Source organism: Botryllus schlosseri, chromosome 9, assembly GCF_051294905.1.
Source record: "Botryllus schlosseri isolate E-star chromosome 9, Bs_hap1, whole genome shotgun sequence".
Classification (NCBI taxonomy): domain Eukaryota; kingdom Metazoa; phylum Chordata; class Ascidiacea; order Stolidobranchia; family Styelidae; genus Botryllus; species Botryllus schlosseri.
Genome location: NC_137244.1, coordinates 11979616 through 11996647, shown reverse-complemented (window position 1 = coordinate 11996647; position 17032 = coordinate 11979616). Strand labels below are relative to the sequence as shown.

The 17032-nt window shown below is 41.0% G+C and overlaps 3 protein-coding genes across 6 annotated transcripts in view; 1 reads left to right on the top strand and 2 right to left on the bottom strand.

Annotated features, from left to right (window-relative positions):
- LOC145446523 (glutamate receptor 2-like) overlaps positions 1-725 on the bottom strand; it is an 85238-nt gene extending 84513 nt beyond the window's left edge. For all 3 annotated transcript variants that reach the window (XM_080324852.1, XM_080324853.1, XM_080324854.1), the window contains exon 1: positions 250-725. In XM_080324852.1, the coding sequence (XP_080180978.1) occupies positions 250-672 (423 nt within the window). In that variant the 5' untranslated portion in view covers positions 673-725. The remainder of the gene's footprint in view (positions 1-249) is intronic.
- Positions 1-17032, bottom strand: part of LOC145446552 (alpha-1,3-mannosyl-glycoprotein 4-beta-N-acetylglucosaminyltransferase A-like) — a 257727-nt gene that overhangs the window by 34701 nt on the left and 205994 nt on the right. The window lies entirely within an intron of this gene.
- On the top strand, positions 1746-14457 carry LOC145446565 (acyl-protein thioesterase 1-like). Of its 2 annotated transcripts, none has more exons than XM_080324912.1 (10): positions 1746-1894; positions 3038-3158; positions 8928-8959; positions 9163-9228; positions 9660-9707; positions 9771-9841; positions 9937-10013; positions 11623-11724; positions 11779-11961; positions 14215-14457. In XM_080324912.1, exons 2-10 carry the CDS (start codon positions 3099-3101, stop codon positions 14263-14265), a joined length of 690 nt encoding a protein of 229 aa, XP_080181038.1. In that variant the 5' UTR covers positions 1746-1894; positions 3038-3098; the 3' UTR covers positions 14266-14457. The 2 variants fall into 2 exon arrangements, with proteins under 2 accessions (XP_080181038.1, XP_080181037.1); XM_080324911.1 differs by having other exon boundaries at positions 1787-1969.

The following is a 17032-nucleotide window of genomic DNA, read 5'->3' as shown; positions in this document are numbered from 1 at the left end:
GGAAGCCTCGTTATCATTTTGTCTTTTGATAAATATAAGCGGATCTGTGAAATTTCATAGTATATTTAGGTATTTACTTAGAGACATCATTCAATTGCATTACGTAGAAGCAGTTAAACTATTCTCCAATGTCTGGGATCAATAGATTTACAATGAAACTGTGGCAGCCCATCAGTTCATAATATATCCCATTGACCCGATTGGCTAATCCAGTAGAGTAAGGCACTAGTTTAAGCTTGCTCAACATACCTGACAATGGTAACCCTTATTCATTCTGAGAAGCCTTGGAAATCGGTCTGTTGCTTCAAACACGGGGTCTTCAGCAACTGGGCTAACATGCGGAACGTTTGAAATGACCATGTGTGGATGAAGAAGAAATACACCTGAAGAGCTTGGTGGGCCAATAACTGCAGATGTATTTTCTGCTCCAATGGTTGATCCAATGTTGAATATAATGGAACCAGTCACGTCCTGGTATTTGTTCATATTCATTTCCTTAATTGCTGGTCTGGTGTCTCCAAGATCCGTTAGGGCAAATGTGGCGTTGATTATCGCATGGATACTATCTTTGAAATCGTGTAAAATAGTGATTTCTGCCCCTTCTGCTGAGGTAGACGCGGTAACAATGGCCGTGGTGATTATCAGCCAGCTGCTTGGCGCAAATGTAGCCATTTCTCCTAGTTACCAATGCAGAAATGAGTGACAACTTTCGTCCTAAACGAATACAAAACAAATTTTAAGGAACTAGAGGGGAAGCTAGTTTCTTGATATGGCAAATAAGAGTATGGTACTTTCACCAAATAAGAAAATGCCGTTAATCCACGGCAAGTGACAAGGTTGGATCCCAATATACTGATGCATATCTCGCGGCATACCTTTATGCACGGCATGCAGCTTACGTATCACATATATACCAGAGGTAAGGTTTCGGTTACAATGGAATAGTATTTGGAATTTCCCATGTTACGCAACGTACATGGCCGTTAGCCCGTGTTGTTCATCTACAGCTGAGAAATTTATTCTCATAAAGGATGTGTCAGGAAATCACTTGTAGCATTGCCCAAGTGAAGAAAGGACCATGATCGCGATAAGATCTGTAAGAATTTTCATCTAAATCCAATTGAGCTACCGGTACTTTACCAAACACCGAGGGCCCGTAAACTGCTGTTCCTCAAGTCATATGGACAATTAATTTATCCAGATAAACCCAATTTTGTTTTCTATGATTTCTCATACCGACCAGGCATGCATGGTAAATTACCGGATCATACTTCTCAGTTCTCACGGCCAAAAGCTTATTGCCATGGCCAAATTCTAGCTTCGCGTGACCTCATAAAGGCAATTCGGATTTCGTGTTGCGATTGCTTGATTAACCATCGGTATATCTTCGAGTATCATAGTACATAGTAAATAGGCTAAATAGAAATTCGCAACGTAGCCATTTTCAAGTATCAATATCATTGCATGGAAACTGATTGAGCATTAGTGTATTGTGCAATATACTATACAATTATACATACATTGCCATAAATCCCTCGATTGTTTGGTTCCATTCGGTGTACTGTGTATTAGATTGCAAGACAATTTGGTCGTAAATTTTATTTATTTGACGGTCAAATATAGCTTGACCGTAATTTACTATTCATTCGCGGCCAGTCGTCAAAAACGCGGCTAGATTTAAACCGTGAAAACTCTGAGCTCAATGCTCTCTGAGCCATAGCTCTCTCTTTGTTGATCTCTAGCGGATGCGAGTAACAGTGCTAAAATCGATCGTGCAGAATGCACGAAGCTCTCCGAAAGCGAATGCAGCAATATAGCTCAGTGAGCAAAACCCCGAAAGTTCAGTCGCGAAAGGCCGAGAGTCACGAGCGATTGACGTGAAAGTGCGGTCAAGGTCGGGTTTCACGCTTCTGATATTGGTCGGACTTGTCCTGTTTAGTGCACTGTGGGTCGTTTACACCGGTATAAGGTGAGACTCAGTCAGTGCTTTATAGTATTGCTGATCGGTCAGTGGATCGAGGATATTCCATTTATAGTCATTAATTTTATCATTTCAATACACCACAAGACTGCGCGGTACAATGATAGATAGGAAGGTGTCGAAACGACTTGGAGTAGTCTTCGAAATCAGACACCCACCTGGCTTAGGCGACCTAAAACAATGATAAAAAGAAGGCATGCACACTGAACGAAAGTAAAATAAGATAATATAAAAAGGACAGGCGACAATTCGCGAGTGTTATACTACTTATGATGCACTGCAGGGTGCTTCATGACTGCAATATAGTCTGAGAAAAGTATCAAATATAGTGAATCAATAGAGATATGACTCTATTATACACGTAGACGTACATCTTGCATGATACCTCTGACACTGACGGAGTAGAGTAACCAACCAAAACAAGTGTAACCCGACACCTCCGGTTAACTCAAAGTTTGTATCATGCATTCATCCATGCAGAATAACGAGAATTGATGGATAAATAGATGAAGTGAAAGGAAAGATTTCAGATGAAACAATTTTGTTTCCTTTCATGACACATCAATTAGTAAAATAGTATGATCTATATTGGACAGTTGTTGCAATTGCAATCAGATCATCATATTCCTATTCAGTTTCAGAGACTGAGGTCCCAACTGCTGGCAGATGTTGGTTGAACACATCGTTACATGGTCTGGTCGATGTCCTATGTAAACAAGATGAATATGGCCTTGGGCAGTTTCATGTTAATTTTTATTTGATTTGGTTCATGTGTTATTTAGGCTACCTACGACGTTTGAGAAAACAATGCATATTCAGTACTGTTTGTTTGTTGCACACCTATTTTAATTTATGTAGAAGAGCTGTATATATGCCTGTCGCGTAGGTGTGTACCTGTGTGTATTGCCTTTTCAAGCAGATTATGCTGGGTAACCAAGTTGACGGAATACTGGCAATGTCAATTGCAACGATAACCTACTAAGCCATTCACTTTGCGTTGAATTTGATAATAGATGTACCTTAAATTATTTAGGAGATTTATTGTGAATATTGCAGGTTGACAATTATTTCATCATCGAGCCCTGATCAAAGTTACAACTACCACACACCAGACCCAATGGCTACCAGCAGTAAATTACCATTCACAATCAACGCCACTGGAACAACTACTGGATTGGTATGTTTGCTCATTTTTCTCTCTTATAGTGAATTGATCGCAATTTGATCAATTTTATGTTAAATTGAATAACGTAGTGGTGAGCGTCGGCGTCATCCAAGCAGGAGGCACGGCTTCGATTCCCGCTATCGGAGGTCATTTTGGCCTCCTCATCCCCCATGTCTTTCTTACGGCGACAAAAAGGCCCAGAAAAAATACCCGATAAAGAAAAAAGATCAAGAATTAGCTTGTAAAAAAAGGATCGACGAAGAAAGAATAACATCGTAGAAGACCGTGATATCGGACAAAATGATTAGTTTGAACTACCCAGGGATTTGGCTGCGGCATGTATTCAAACGGACAAAACCTAAACCCCGTAATTACAAATTGCTCAATCAGCAGAAGTTATCTCAATACGAGAGAATAATTAATGAGATGAAAAAGGGGCTCAAATTTAGAGTGTTTCTCGTGATAGAAATCGATTTATTCATGGGGAAACGTGAGATTGTACGTGTTTCCCATGTACCGGTAATCCAGGTGTATGCTGCATGTGTTCCAAAATCACCATAAAAACCAGGTAGTGGAGCCCCTGTGTCAGAATTACCGGATATATTTCCCAAAGTTTGCACTCGTTTGTAACTCCATCACAGTCATTCTGTTGTTTTTTTCGGCGATAAGAAAGGATAACATCGAAGATGACTGTGACATCGGCAGACATGGGGTAATCGCGATTAGTAATCGTAATCGATTACGACGATTACAGCATTTTCAAGTAATCGTAATCGCAATCGATTACATTCGAAAAAATTCCGAAGTAATCGTAATCGCAATCGACTACTTCACATATCTAATCGATTTCTTTCTGTATGAACGATTACTTTTTATTTGCACAAGGACTATAACATAAACTGAACAGGTGAACATTCGTGAACAAGGAGATATTATACCCGCTTTATTGATAGCACAAATGTCTGATTTTTAAACTCCACTGCCCATTATTACGTCAGAAGTATTAGCTTTGCTCGTCATTGCGTAAGAAGTATCCACGCAGCCACACACATGAAATAGACATTCGATGTTCATTGTAGTGTGATTGTAATAACACCTGTCATGCTGTATATCAGATTATCAATACACTCCAGACGCCACTACCTTGCAGCAGGATAATAATCACCACTCTGCCTAGTTTCAAATAGAAACTTATGTAGGGGAGATGTGGTACCAATGGATCACTGGGACCGAAAATACTTGTAAAATTATCCATGATAATTCCATGCTTACACTCCATGAACTTGTCTACAATTGCAAGATGTCAATATCTTTCCTCACATACAAAAATTTTCGACGTGCGCGAGTTATGGGGTCTCTGACAGATGTTTTCTGTTTTAGGGGGTGTAAACTAAATTTCGATCGACGCATACATTGTTCCTTGTAACCTTCAACACGAACAAACCCGCAATCATTTTTAATGTGATGTGCAGGGCTTGTATCAGGCTATATAATGGCACATATTATTTTATTCAATACCTTCCTTGAGTGGAATTCTTTTCGATTCATGTAAAAAATTCATAGCGTGGGGACTGATGATACAATACCCAAAATCAAGCAAACTAATCATGCAACAACTGAAACATGCCTACATACAGAAACCCTTTATGTTATAATTGCATGTGATGTTTTATCGCTATAACGAGCTATTTGGAAGTCACAATGCGGATGTACGGGTAATATGCATGCATGTACCCTCAAATTTATAAGATCGAGCCTAAATCGAAACGCAATTTTATGGCAATATTTGAGTCAATATTGACTCTATTTTTCGACGGTTGCGACCAAACATTCTTCTTTGGCTTGCTGTAGCCTAGATTATATTACACAGTAAGAAAAGTTGTCACATCTGAGTTTTTGAGAGTATGTCTCATAGGTACCCGGGTCGTGTGCCTTTGGACCCACCGGGTGGGGACCGATGATACGTTCGAGCAACAGATTTTGAACGTTCATAAAAAAAAATTTGACATGACGAATATTCATGTATATATGCGCGATAGGTAGAGCTTGTATCAAAGTGTTGAGCCAGCAAAAGATCGGCTGTTATCGGCTGAACATTTTGGGGCCAGAGATCATTTTTCAATTTTTGATCTGTCGGTACCACATCTCCCCTATTGATGTCTGGTTATGCTTAGTTAAACGCAGCTTGACCGTTGTTGCTTGGCGGGCAGTAGGCCTATGTACACCGGACAAAGATTTGAAATTTTGTACCCGTCAAATGAAAGAAACATTAAGATTGCCAGAATGAAGCTGCTGAAATATATCATAATGGAGCCGTAGTTCGCCGTTTCTCGTAACGGCAGATTGCAGATCTGTATTAAGGGGAAGACAAAATTTTATGTTTCACTTTATCTTTTTTTCCTATGACTCTGTTGGAAACGGGCTTCAATCGTAATTACGCAACTCTTTACTCAACATTAGGAACTGCCCCCATAGCCGCCCGCTAATACACCATGTTGGCTTGGGTTGTAGCTAGAATCAGGACCAAAACAGCAATTCGTCCCCCAACTTCAAACGATAGTCTTGGGCCCCATATGGTGTTCAATTTTCAGGTTGATGACTGAATTTCGTCAGAATATTGATATTTACATTATATTACTATTAATTTTTAATCCTCTCAACCCCCGATGGTCAGATTTACAGGAAGAGCAGGGATCGCGTAATTCGTAATTATAACATGTGACATGTGGTTATAATTGCTTTGTGGTATGTTGTTAATTCGTGACCTGCCATCTGTTATATAATCAAAATATAGTGTAGTCACCCAAACGTATAGCAGACTAACTTTCGTGAGACGCGCACACAAATTGTCATGTCTTCATTCCTCTGTGGGTCCCCCCGGTGGCATTTGTATAATGGGGCTCAGATTGAAACTTCGGGGCTATTCATTACGTCTATCCAGCGCGGCTATTGACAATGGACATGGACACATACGCAAAAGCTTCGACCTAGGTCTTACTTTGGTAGCACACTTAGTGGAGTCGCATGTTGGCCGAAATTGCATATGTATTTTGGTGTGGCGCCGAAATGCCCTATAACTTACGCATGCATTTATTCTTGACGGAGAGACGTACGCATTTCAAAATCAAGTTGTTTAGAGACAATAAATTGCGAAGCTCGAAGAACATTTTCAAGTTAATTAAATCTCTCTAAAATACCCTGTAGCCTATATAATTTATGTTGATTTACGAACTACTTTGGAGTTCCCTTCGAGCTCGCTCCCCACAAGGGTTGTAATCGAGTCACAAGTCAATATCAATTTTATAGTTTTTACTCGAGTCAAATCGACTCATTTCCAATTCACCACCGAGTCAAGTTCGAGTCCAAGTCAACTAGTACGGGGTTGAGTCCGAGTAATTATATTCACTGTTCAGTTTTCAGTTCAATTCGGTTTAACCCATATTTTCAACTCTGCTGGAGTGATATAGAATGGCTCGCACAATGACTCGAGTACAAGTCGAGTCAATGCAAAATTGACTCGAGTTGAGTCATTTTACGCATTTGAAAATATGACTCGAGTCGAGTAAGCAAAATCGCGACTCGAGTCATTTCAACCCTGCTCCCCACCCCATTTAAGATGTTTGGGGTGCGGCAGTTACGGACCTGGCGAGAAAGAAAATCGGTGGGTGCGGTAAATCGTCCCCTATAAAGATGGATATTCGGTATATTATGACGTAACAAACAAATGATGTATTATCTACAAAGAAAGATGTTATCTCATTAGACCTTTTCATCACAAGCATTATATTGTCTACCAATATATTCTAAGATTAGTTCAAAGAAGCAAAATAAATGTAATCGTGAGTAATCGTGATTACTTTTCCAATGTAATCGTAATCGTAATCGACTACTTCCTGATATTGCTGTAATCGTAATCGTAATCGCGTGATTCAGAAGTAATCGTAATCGCAATCGATTACATTCATGAAGTAATCACCCCATGTCTGGACATCGGACACGAGGTTGAGGTGGATGCCAGTTCAAGAGACCATAACTGGTTGGTCGTCCGGCATCCCCCTATCTGTTTATTACATCGCATTGTGTCTCTTGCATATCGCATTATCGCATGGTACATTGTGTGTGTGTCTGGGACAGATGAAAATATAATCTGTCCATTGATTTATGATTGATTGATTGAGCTGAGATTGCTGTCTAAGCATCAAATAGTTAAATTGACCTCTGGTCAAATTTAGATATCAGAGTCTGGTCCATAAACCATACCTTTCATATCTAGTAAATGATTGGAGCAATTCTCATTCTTTCTAGGCGCCATGTAAAGTATTTTTGGTGTGCTCGCGGGCGTAAGCCTTGAAATAGGCATTGCTGCATGTATGTAATCTATTTTTAAATACTGTCATTCTGCTTCTCAATCGCATTTGATACTGTATCATTTCAAAGCAAACTGTCTGAGTGTATGCATTGCGAGCTAATTGACCGCCCTACTGTGGAACAATAATGATCTTGTGAACAAACTATGCGCAATTTGGATTTCAGAAAGTTTTAATTTCACAACTGCTTTAGAGCATGTGCATTGTGCATTTTACCCCTCGCATTGTATAGTACACGCATAGATGCTGTATTACACCACACTTTGAGAGGCAAACGAATCGCTGGATATATGCATTCAATAGTAACGAAACCATTAAAAGGTGTCAGCCATTCTATCATGATCTTGTGCAATGTAGGCTGCATAGTTCCTGCGCACTGTGTGTCATAGCACTTTATGATATCTTGCATGTATTACTCTCTTGAAAACCACAAGAATGAATATGAAGTGTGTTTGACTACCAGTGTGCACCATATTAATGTCTGCTAATGTGCGATATTTATGTGGTGCTACCGCACTCATTTTAATGGTTTCCTGTTGATGGCGGTTGAACATTGATGAAGTTGCCTGTCAATCCAGATCCGTGGACATATGAGCATGCGACATTATAGCATGAGACACTTTGGCATGCGACACATGAGTTGAGGTGGGCTCGGGATGGATTTATGGTTGGGTTCGGGTTAGGATATATATACAGGTTAATTTCAGGGCTATGTTTCCGGTTAGGGTAAGTTTTTTGGTTATAAAGTCCCATGCTGAACTGTCGTTTTCCATTGTGTCGCTTGCCGCATGCTCATATGTCAGGCAATCGTCGATCCATAACAATCTGAACTTCGCCACTTGCCGACTGATAACTCAATACCTTATATTCTACTTCTGTTAACTTACCGTATGTCAAGCAAGCAGTGTGGACCAGCATAGAATTAAATTTGGTTTATATGAACAATTTTTCTAAATTCAGGTCCACTACCAACACTAAGGAAAGCTCATTACTTAGTCACTTTTACTCATGCAAACAGTTAAAGGTTGCCGATTTTATGTCAAAGGAGATTGTAAGGATTATCACCATCACATATAATAATAAAGCTGCATATTTACTCTTTGTTTCACGTTCTCTGTCTTTCACATATTTCCCCAGTACTTGTTTTGCAACAGCAGGAAGTGTACACTTCCGCATCATGAGTAATCATCGAACTTCCTTTGGCAATTCAGAAGTCTTGCTAGTGTGTGATTTTGCCTTTACCATGTAAAAGCTGAGCCAATATGAGAAATTCAAAATTATAGCCTGCGTACAGCGGTAAACGCCGATCTTGCATGCAATGAACCTTGATTAGTATACATTGAAACTTCGACACAGTTTTTAGCACTAATCTGTATCCCGTTCTTGAAGTTTAATTCAGTCTTGCTTATTTCAGTTCATCTTTCTGCATGGGCTTGGAGATACTGGGTAAGATTTTTTCATGTCGTCTTCGTAAACCGATGATGAATGAATGAGCTCAAGTTCAATGTTAATGGAAATATTTATACAACATACTTTTTATCAAAGAATATCATAGTTTGAAAGTTGTTACTCAAGTTGTATGAAGTAGCTTTAATTAGGCTGTATTCGATAATTTACAACATTTGATTTACGGTACTTTATTATTACAGATATGGTTGGTCAACGATGTTCGAAGCAATCAGGAAAAAGCACATAAAATATGTATTCCCTAATGCGTAAGTTGCATTTCCGATTGTTTGATCAATGAGCTGATGGTAGTCTCTCGAATTCTTATGCAAATCCAATTTGTTCTCATGACAGTTGAATTTGCAACACTGGACTCTGACTTGTACTCGCATATTTAAAGACACTAACATTTGATCATCACTGTTGCTCACATCACATACAGGACAACACACCTTTTTTCTATCTGTAGGAGATTGTGCATGATAAATAAGAACAGTTTGGTTCAATAATATGTGCTTCATGCGGCCATAGATATTGGATTGTTTTAAGCTGTATGGATAATTTTTTGTCAAGATCAGCGGCAAATTCGTATCCTTCTCCGCCAGTTGTCGTGATAACAACTAATCAAGAACGTGGGACGTTTTGAAATAGAAAACGGCAAAATACCACTTAAACGACAGAACATAATTTTCTCTTGCAGAGAGAGTATGCCCGTCACTCTGAACTTCGGTATGAAAATGCCTTCCTGGTAAGATCCTGCGTTGCCGATTTGTAACATTGCGTATCACTACTTTTTTGGTACTACTGCCAGGTTCGACATTGCTGCCTTGGACATGTCTGGCAAGGAAGACGAGGCGGGTATCAAGAAAGCTGCAGAGAGCAGTAAGTGAAGTCGCGTAGTTGAATTTCGTTGCCCGTCTCATGCGACCAATGCACGGGCACCTGTGGACCTCGGATTGATTACATGTTATTTCCAGTTCGCGCGCTTATCAAAAAGGAACAGGAAGCTGCCTCCGTGCCCAGCGAACGCGTTATTCTGGGTGGATTTTCGATGGTAAGAACATGCTGCTACTAGTTTGTAAGTGTGTTTGACACAGGGTTGTGATGACCCAAGTCGTGAGTCGACTCGAGTCAATTTTTGTATTGACTAGACTTTGGGTTATCATATTTTGAGATCAGAAAAAGGAGGACACTTTTCAAAAATCCTGAAAGCACTAGTACCGGCTAAGAAAATTGTTGAAGTTCAAAATTTTTCAACCAAAACTTCTGTGTTTACTTGAAAAATCAGGTCGTCACTCTGTCTCAACTCCCTAAAAACCAGCTTTTTTACAATACTTTTGTGGTTTTGATTTAAAAAAAAAGGTCAGCTTTTTGACTCGACTCCCGATAGACCGTTACTTCAGTACTGATTTCCTATATCTCTGAGTTGAATTTTAACATAGGTTTAAGTTAACCAGAATTTTCAAAAAAGAGGACAATTCTCAAAAAAGGGGAGATTTGAACGTCCTCCGGGGACACTTCGAAAAATGTTTTCGAGTATGGAAATTATACGCCTCTTCCGCTGTCACGTTGTACCAGGGTTGTAACCAAGTCACAAGGCTCCGAGTCACAAGTCAATCTCACTTTTATGGTTTTGATTCAAGTCAAGTCGAGTCCTTTTCAATTCGCCTCCGAGTCCAAGTCATCGAGCAACGGTTAGAGTCCGAGTCATGGGGTAATGACTCGAGTCCGAGTCCAAGTCATTGTGTTGACTGCTCAGTTTCCAGTCGAAGTGTTGTTATAACCCTATTCGGTGATATCGAATGGTTCGCATTTATAATATACTAATTTTCCTCACTTTTAATAGTTTCTGGTCGCATTTTCAAGTACCAGTACCAATAGACGAAGCCCCAATAGGGTGGTTGCTTTACTATTCTTCGAAATTACAATGAAATGTCGGTCTTGGCCGTCTGAGTCTCGAGTAATATGACTTAGTTCGAGTCATGCGCAATGACTCGAGTACAAGTCGAGTCAATACGAGTCGAGTCATTTCCGTATTTGAGAAAATGACTCGAGTCATCAGAAAATCGTGACTCGAGTCGAGTCATGACTCGAGTCATTACACCCCTGCGCTATACTATCAATGATAATTATAGTTTAAATATTTGTTGTTGTCACAACAGCCAGAACATGTAGAAGCAGCACTTTAGTGGAAATGAGATTCTGTGTCACATATTGCAATGATATAGGTATGGTTGAATTTAAACGGGTGGTCAGTAATGCCGTCATTCTTCGTCTTCTTGTAGCCTACTACTTACTCCGTGGTTGTGTTTTAAGACTACTTCTGCTTTTACTGCCAGTTTTCTCTCGGCAAAAGTAAGCCTAGAATTCTTAATTTTTTACTTGATCGGAATCGTTACTTATAATTCTACTTGAGTATCAGTGACGATTACTTTGACCACCTCTGAATCTGGAAAATACCAAATTGTCTTTATGGTGTAGAGCTGACGTTATTTTCTTTTCAGTCATGTACGCGGTACGTATTCGAACTTTCCACACAGTTCATACTCTCACGGTGTCACAGTAAGTGATACTTAGTTGTACACATATACTCGATTAAAAATCAAAACTCAGATATACAGAGGGCGTGAAACACATTTACAATCAGTAATTTTGCCATGCAGGGCGGAGCGCTCGCTTTATATACCGGACTCACGCATAAGGAGCCTCTAGGAGGTATGGTTTTGCTCAGCTCGTGGTTGCCTTTGCGAGAGAAATTTTCAAAGGTACGTTGTTCAAATTTGCGTTGGCCTGTGCATATTGACAATGGTGTGTTTCAGAACGCCGACGGGCTGTCGCTGGCTAGTCAGAAATGCCCGATATTCCAAGGCCACGGCGACTCCGATCAGATGGTGAAAACGATTTTCGGAAGTAAGACGCACGAACTGCTCGCCGAGAGCAGGGACGACGCCGGAATGGAATTCAAATTGTACAAAGGACTGGGACATTCATCGTCAGAAGAGGTGAGGCCATTTGTGGGAGTATGTATCGTGAAAGGAGAGTTCTGTGGCTTCTCATGAGTGTGAGGTAGCTGGAAAGAGACTGTGCTCGTTAAACATATAACACATAACTATGGGATGCTTGTGCACTATAGAATGCCTGTGCATAAAATGAACTGTGCGTTAACAACAGTGTTAATAGAACATAATTCTTTAAACATGATTTTCACACAAAGCAAAAAGATACTGATCAATATTTGCAGCAAACCAATGTGACTTGTGTTGTACGAGTCGGGTTTGTTCTTGGTTCTTGATCTCTATCGAACCCGTGGGAACCCCTGGCATTTCGCCCAATCTTTGCACCTCGCAACCTTTCCACCTTCAGGGCGTCGCGTGCAGAGATGGTCCAAGTATCAGCGTCGCTACTTGACCTAAAGTAGAAGTGACGCTGCAAATTTCTACACAATTAGAGTAGAAGTTGAAATTCCAAAGACTTGTCAAAACTACTTGGAGTGGGAGTTAAAAATGAAGATATGAGAAGTACTTTACTAAAGTATTTTTGTTGGATGAGTAAACTGCTTTTAGCAGTATATCCGAAATTGCGGTTGCATCATGGCGACTATTGTGAAATGTGGTGCGACAATAGAAACAGTTGCAATTTCCCGGAAATATATTGGGCTGTCATGATATATGAGGGCTCTTTCGACCAGTTGCCATGACAATTTTGCTCATTGCATATAAGCATGTCTTATCTCCTACACCAGGGGTGGGCAAACTACGGCCCGCGGGCCGCATGCGGCCCACAACACCGTTCTGTGCGGCCCGCGAGAGTTTAAAGAAACGTTTAAAAAATATTGATGAAAGGCGCACTAAAAATCGAATTAATGCAGGGACTTGATTAACTTTTTCTTAGTATATTTCACCATGATAATTTTAAGACAGTGGTTCTGAAGAGGCGCACGAAGCTGAGCTCGACTGAAAACTTTCTTTCGCGCTACGCGCGATTTACGTCCAATAAATAGTTATTGCTCTGAAATTAGTCTGAATTACATATTTAAAAATCTCTCATCAACAGTCGTAACCTTCCATGCCATAAACTACCAGTTTGCTACCATACTGGTTGGGTTTTGTGATATGACGATAAGGGGGCGCGAAATCTTTCACCATCATAAGGGGGGGTCGTGTCTTAAAAAGTTGGAGAACCACCGATCTAAGGCAAATAGGCTACTTAATATCACAGCGGCATAGCTGCAACAATATTGGCCTAATTTGGATCACCAGTGGGATTTCAAGTTGGCCACTCGGTCTTTAATTATTTCAGCAATGTGCTTAGAAAAAACGATTCGGGCGTGTCTTAGGTAGATTCGTTGTCTGTATGCATAGAGTGGGGGTGTTTATCTTTTATCTACACATAGTAGAAGCGTGTTTGAAGCTAACATGGTTATGATGCTGTCAGCATTGTGTGTCCCGAAACTGAATTAAAAGTGGAATTGGTAAATCCATGAACAGATTGCTGCTCACAGATGTATATTTCAATTCTGGTCTAAGAATCGGGCCAACCGACTTTCATCTCTATAGTTTTGACAAATTGGTTATTGAGGTCCTCCAGCCTATGAAGTCTCGCCACTTAATGTTTTTGACGCATGTACGATATCATCAAAGATATGTTTGGCTTGTTTGAAATAAAGACATATAATATACTATCTCCATGTCCTCACTTTATAATCAAAAATCATTATTGCGTTTTGGTTTATAATCCTAATTTCTTATGGTGCGGCCCACGAATGGATTCATATGTTGAATGCAGCCCGCGAGCTCAAAAGTTTGCCCACCCCTGTCCTACACAATTCAAAGTGTGAAAGTAAGAAGCTTTGCCTAAAAAAACGTTACATTTTGACAGCCTGGGGGTGTGGGTATTGTCCAGCTCGGTGGTTCCCAACCTTTTTCGACACATCGCCCCCTTTTCAAGCTCAACGCCGATCATCGCCCCCAAATTTTGTGAACCGAAAAACCGGTATACAAACTGTAATCACCGGCGGGTTGACTAAAAAAAAAAAAAGGTCAACTTTTCGCCTCGATGTCGAATTTTACACACTTTTGCAACTGAATTTTCGAAGGAACAATCATGAAGGGCCAATGACACAATGTGAACTAGAAGAGGTTGTCTTTTGGGGATCTAGCTGTGGCCTGCACTTGTTAACCGTTAACCACTGTATTAGTCCTATGGCCCCACATTTATATCGACGGTAATATTTACTTGTGTCTTTGTATGTGCAGGAGTTGCACGACGTAGCTGCATTCATCGAGAAGCAACTGGGATCTGCTTGATCGATATCGGAGCAACGTGATACCATATTTCGAGTGTTCCCTTTGTGCACACATTTGATATCGACCGCAGCTGCACAGTGTGATCAACGCGTCATCCGAATCATTACTTTCCAATTGTTTTACTCGACTCTACAAGTATACACTGTATACTATTTTGTCGCTTCATACCAAGAAATATAATGTTTTACTGTAGTTTTGCTGTAGGGTCAAGCATGGTTTTCTTTTGTCGAGAAGTACCGAAGGGCAGGATGTTTCACTGCATATAGCTCGTTCAACCACGCGAACAAGGCGATATTCTAGAATTGGGACATCTGCTTTCTGCAGCTAGTCAAAGCTGTAACTTAATTCTGCACCTTTATGCCAAATGCTACTGCAGTGGTTCGCCGCTGATGGAGATTGATACCCGACTCATGGTTAGTCATTACCAGGGCGATTACTTTTTGGCATGCAGCAAAAAGTCAAATTTTTCTCAAAAATTTGGCAAAATAGTTTCCAAAGTCTAATTTTTTGCAAGCTGCATTTCGTTGGTATCGTGGGTCGCGAAGACGTTCTGAATCAGAGATCACCAACACGCGACCTGATTAGAAATTTCGGAAGAACGCTCACTGAAGCATTTTGAAATCCTGAAATTGATTTCAGTTTAAGCATATCGTTGTTGTTGTTCTAAGTAAGCTATTCTCTTGTGCCGAATAGTATATCCCTATTCCTCACTAGCTCATACGGCTTTGGCGATGGTAATCATTCCATGGATAAGAATTTGCTCATATGAATGGGCAGATTCGGCATAGCACCTTGACGTGCAATGGCCCACCACTGCCAAGACCGAGACGTTTTGAAAACGGCATTGAGCTCCCCAACAGACCAAGCTTTCCGGGGAGATAGTTTTCCAGCAATTACCGTGTCTAACTAACCCCGATATCAATTCTTTAGTCCAGGGGTGGCCAATCTTCGGCAGTAGAAGGAAAATTATGCGGCCGTCAACACGCCAATATTGTTCGGTGTTGAGTTAAAACGGAGCCGAATGTTGGCTCCTGTTACTTGATTGTCCGCTGATTGCGATTGATTGGTGTTATCATATAATTACTTTATATAACGGTTGCTCGCGGTGTTGGGTTCTCTTTTGCTGCAATAAACTTCTGTCGTAAGCCGACATGGTTCTTCGTGCCTATAGGGAATACAGGCTCTATACTGCCGTGGTGGCAGCGGTCAAGGAATCGAAACTATCACCAAGGAAACGAAAATGCCAGCCTCGGCGCGTGCACCGAAGTAGTGGTCGGAGACGATCACATCTTTTGAAAGCTGGAAGAGCAATCTCAAATACTGCGTGAGCATGGACGCTAACTTTGCACCATTCCTCGCCGATAACGCAACGCTACACGAAAGCCATGCTACATGTGGCTTCACCGACGATGACGGAAATGTTCCGGAGGACCGAAGAAAAACGGGCACTTCTTCGTTATTCTATAGATAACTAAGGTAAACCGGTTTACCTTAGTTATCTATAGTTATTCCCCACACATCGAAAAAATGATTCCCATGACACCAATAAATGTTTCCCCATGAACATAAACAAAAAAATTTATAAACGTCAAAATGAATTGTTTTTCGCGTTGGGGTGGGATAGACGGATATTAGGGATGGGGGAGGGGATATTAGGATGGGTTAGGATATCCTAAGATTAGGGTTGGGGATATTAGGGTCGGGAGATATTATGGATGGGGAGGGAGATATTAGGGTGGGTTAGGGTTAGGTTATCCTAAGATTAGGTTTGGGGATATTAGGGTCGGGAAATGTTAGGGATGGGGAGGGGATATTGGGGTGGCTTAAGATATCCTAAGATTAGGGTTGGAGAGATTAGGGATGGGGAGGGGGATATTAGAGTTGGGAATATTAGGGATGGGGAAGGGGGATATTAGGGTGGGTTAGGGTCAATGATGGGGTTAGGATATCCTAAGATCAGGGTTGGGGGGGGAGATTACAATATTTCAACCCCTAATTTCGGGATACCCTACCTCAACCTTGACCCTAACCTACCCTAGCACCCTCACCCGCAACCCTAATCTTAGAATACCCTAATAACCCCTTCTGCAGCCCTAATCCTAGGATATCCCAACCTTGACCCTAACCCAGGGGTGGGCAACATACGGCTCGCGGGCCGGATCCGGCCCGCGAAGGGATTTTGTCCGGCCCGCGGACAGTTTTCCGTCTTATATGATAATGTGGCCCGCGGCTACAGTCTGCCGAGATACCCCGCTACTTCCTTACTACGTCAAATTTTAGTGACTGTATGTTATTTGTATGCGCAGCGTGCGAGTGGAGCTTGCACGTAAGTTCGTCGAAGCGAGAAGACTTGCATTATCGGCATTTGTGATGTACTCAACCCTAATATCGTTTGTGGTAATCATGGTGTTGGAAGACTACAATGGTCATTTACACCAGACCGATATTTCTAATTTTTGATTCCGTAACCGCCGACTTGTAGCACGGCACACTTGTAGGCTTTTGTAAGACACCGCTTATGCCAGGGGACGCCAACTCAAAACGGGTCGTGGGCCACTTTTCAAATTTTGTAGATTTGTAGATGCCGCGGTCCGCATGAATTTAATATCGAGATAAAATAGGTCACACAGTTGAACAACGACGCTATCTAATCACCTACTCATCCCTGATGAATTGATATATTGGTAAACTTGGGGTACCGGGATTATCGAACACCTTGAAATATTAATTAGGGATTGCACCGTGAGTTGATTGAGCACAGCATAGT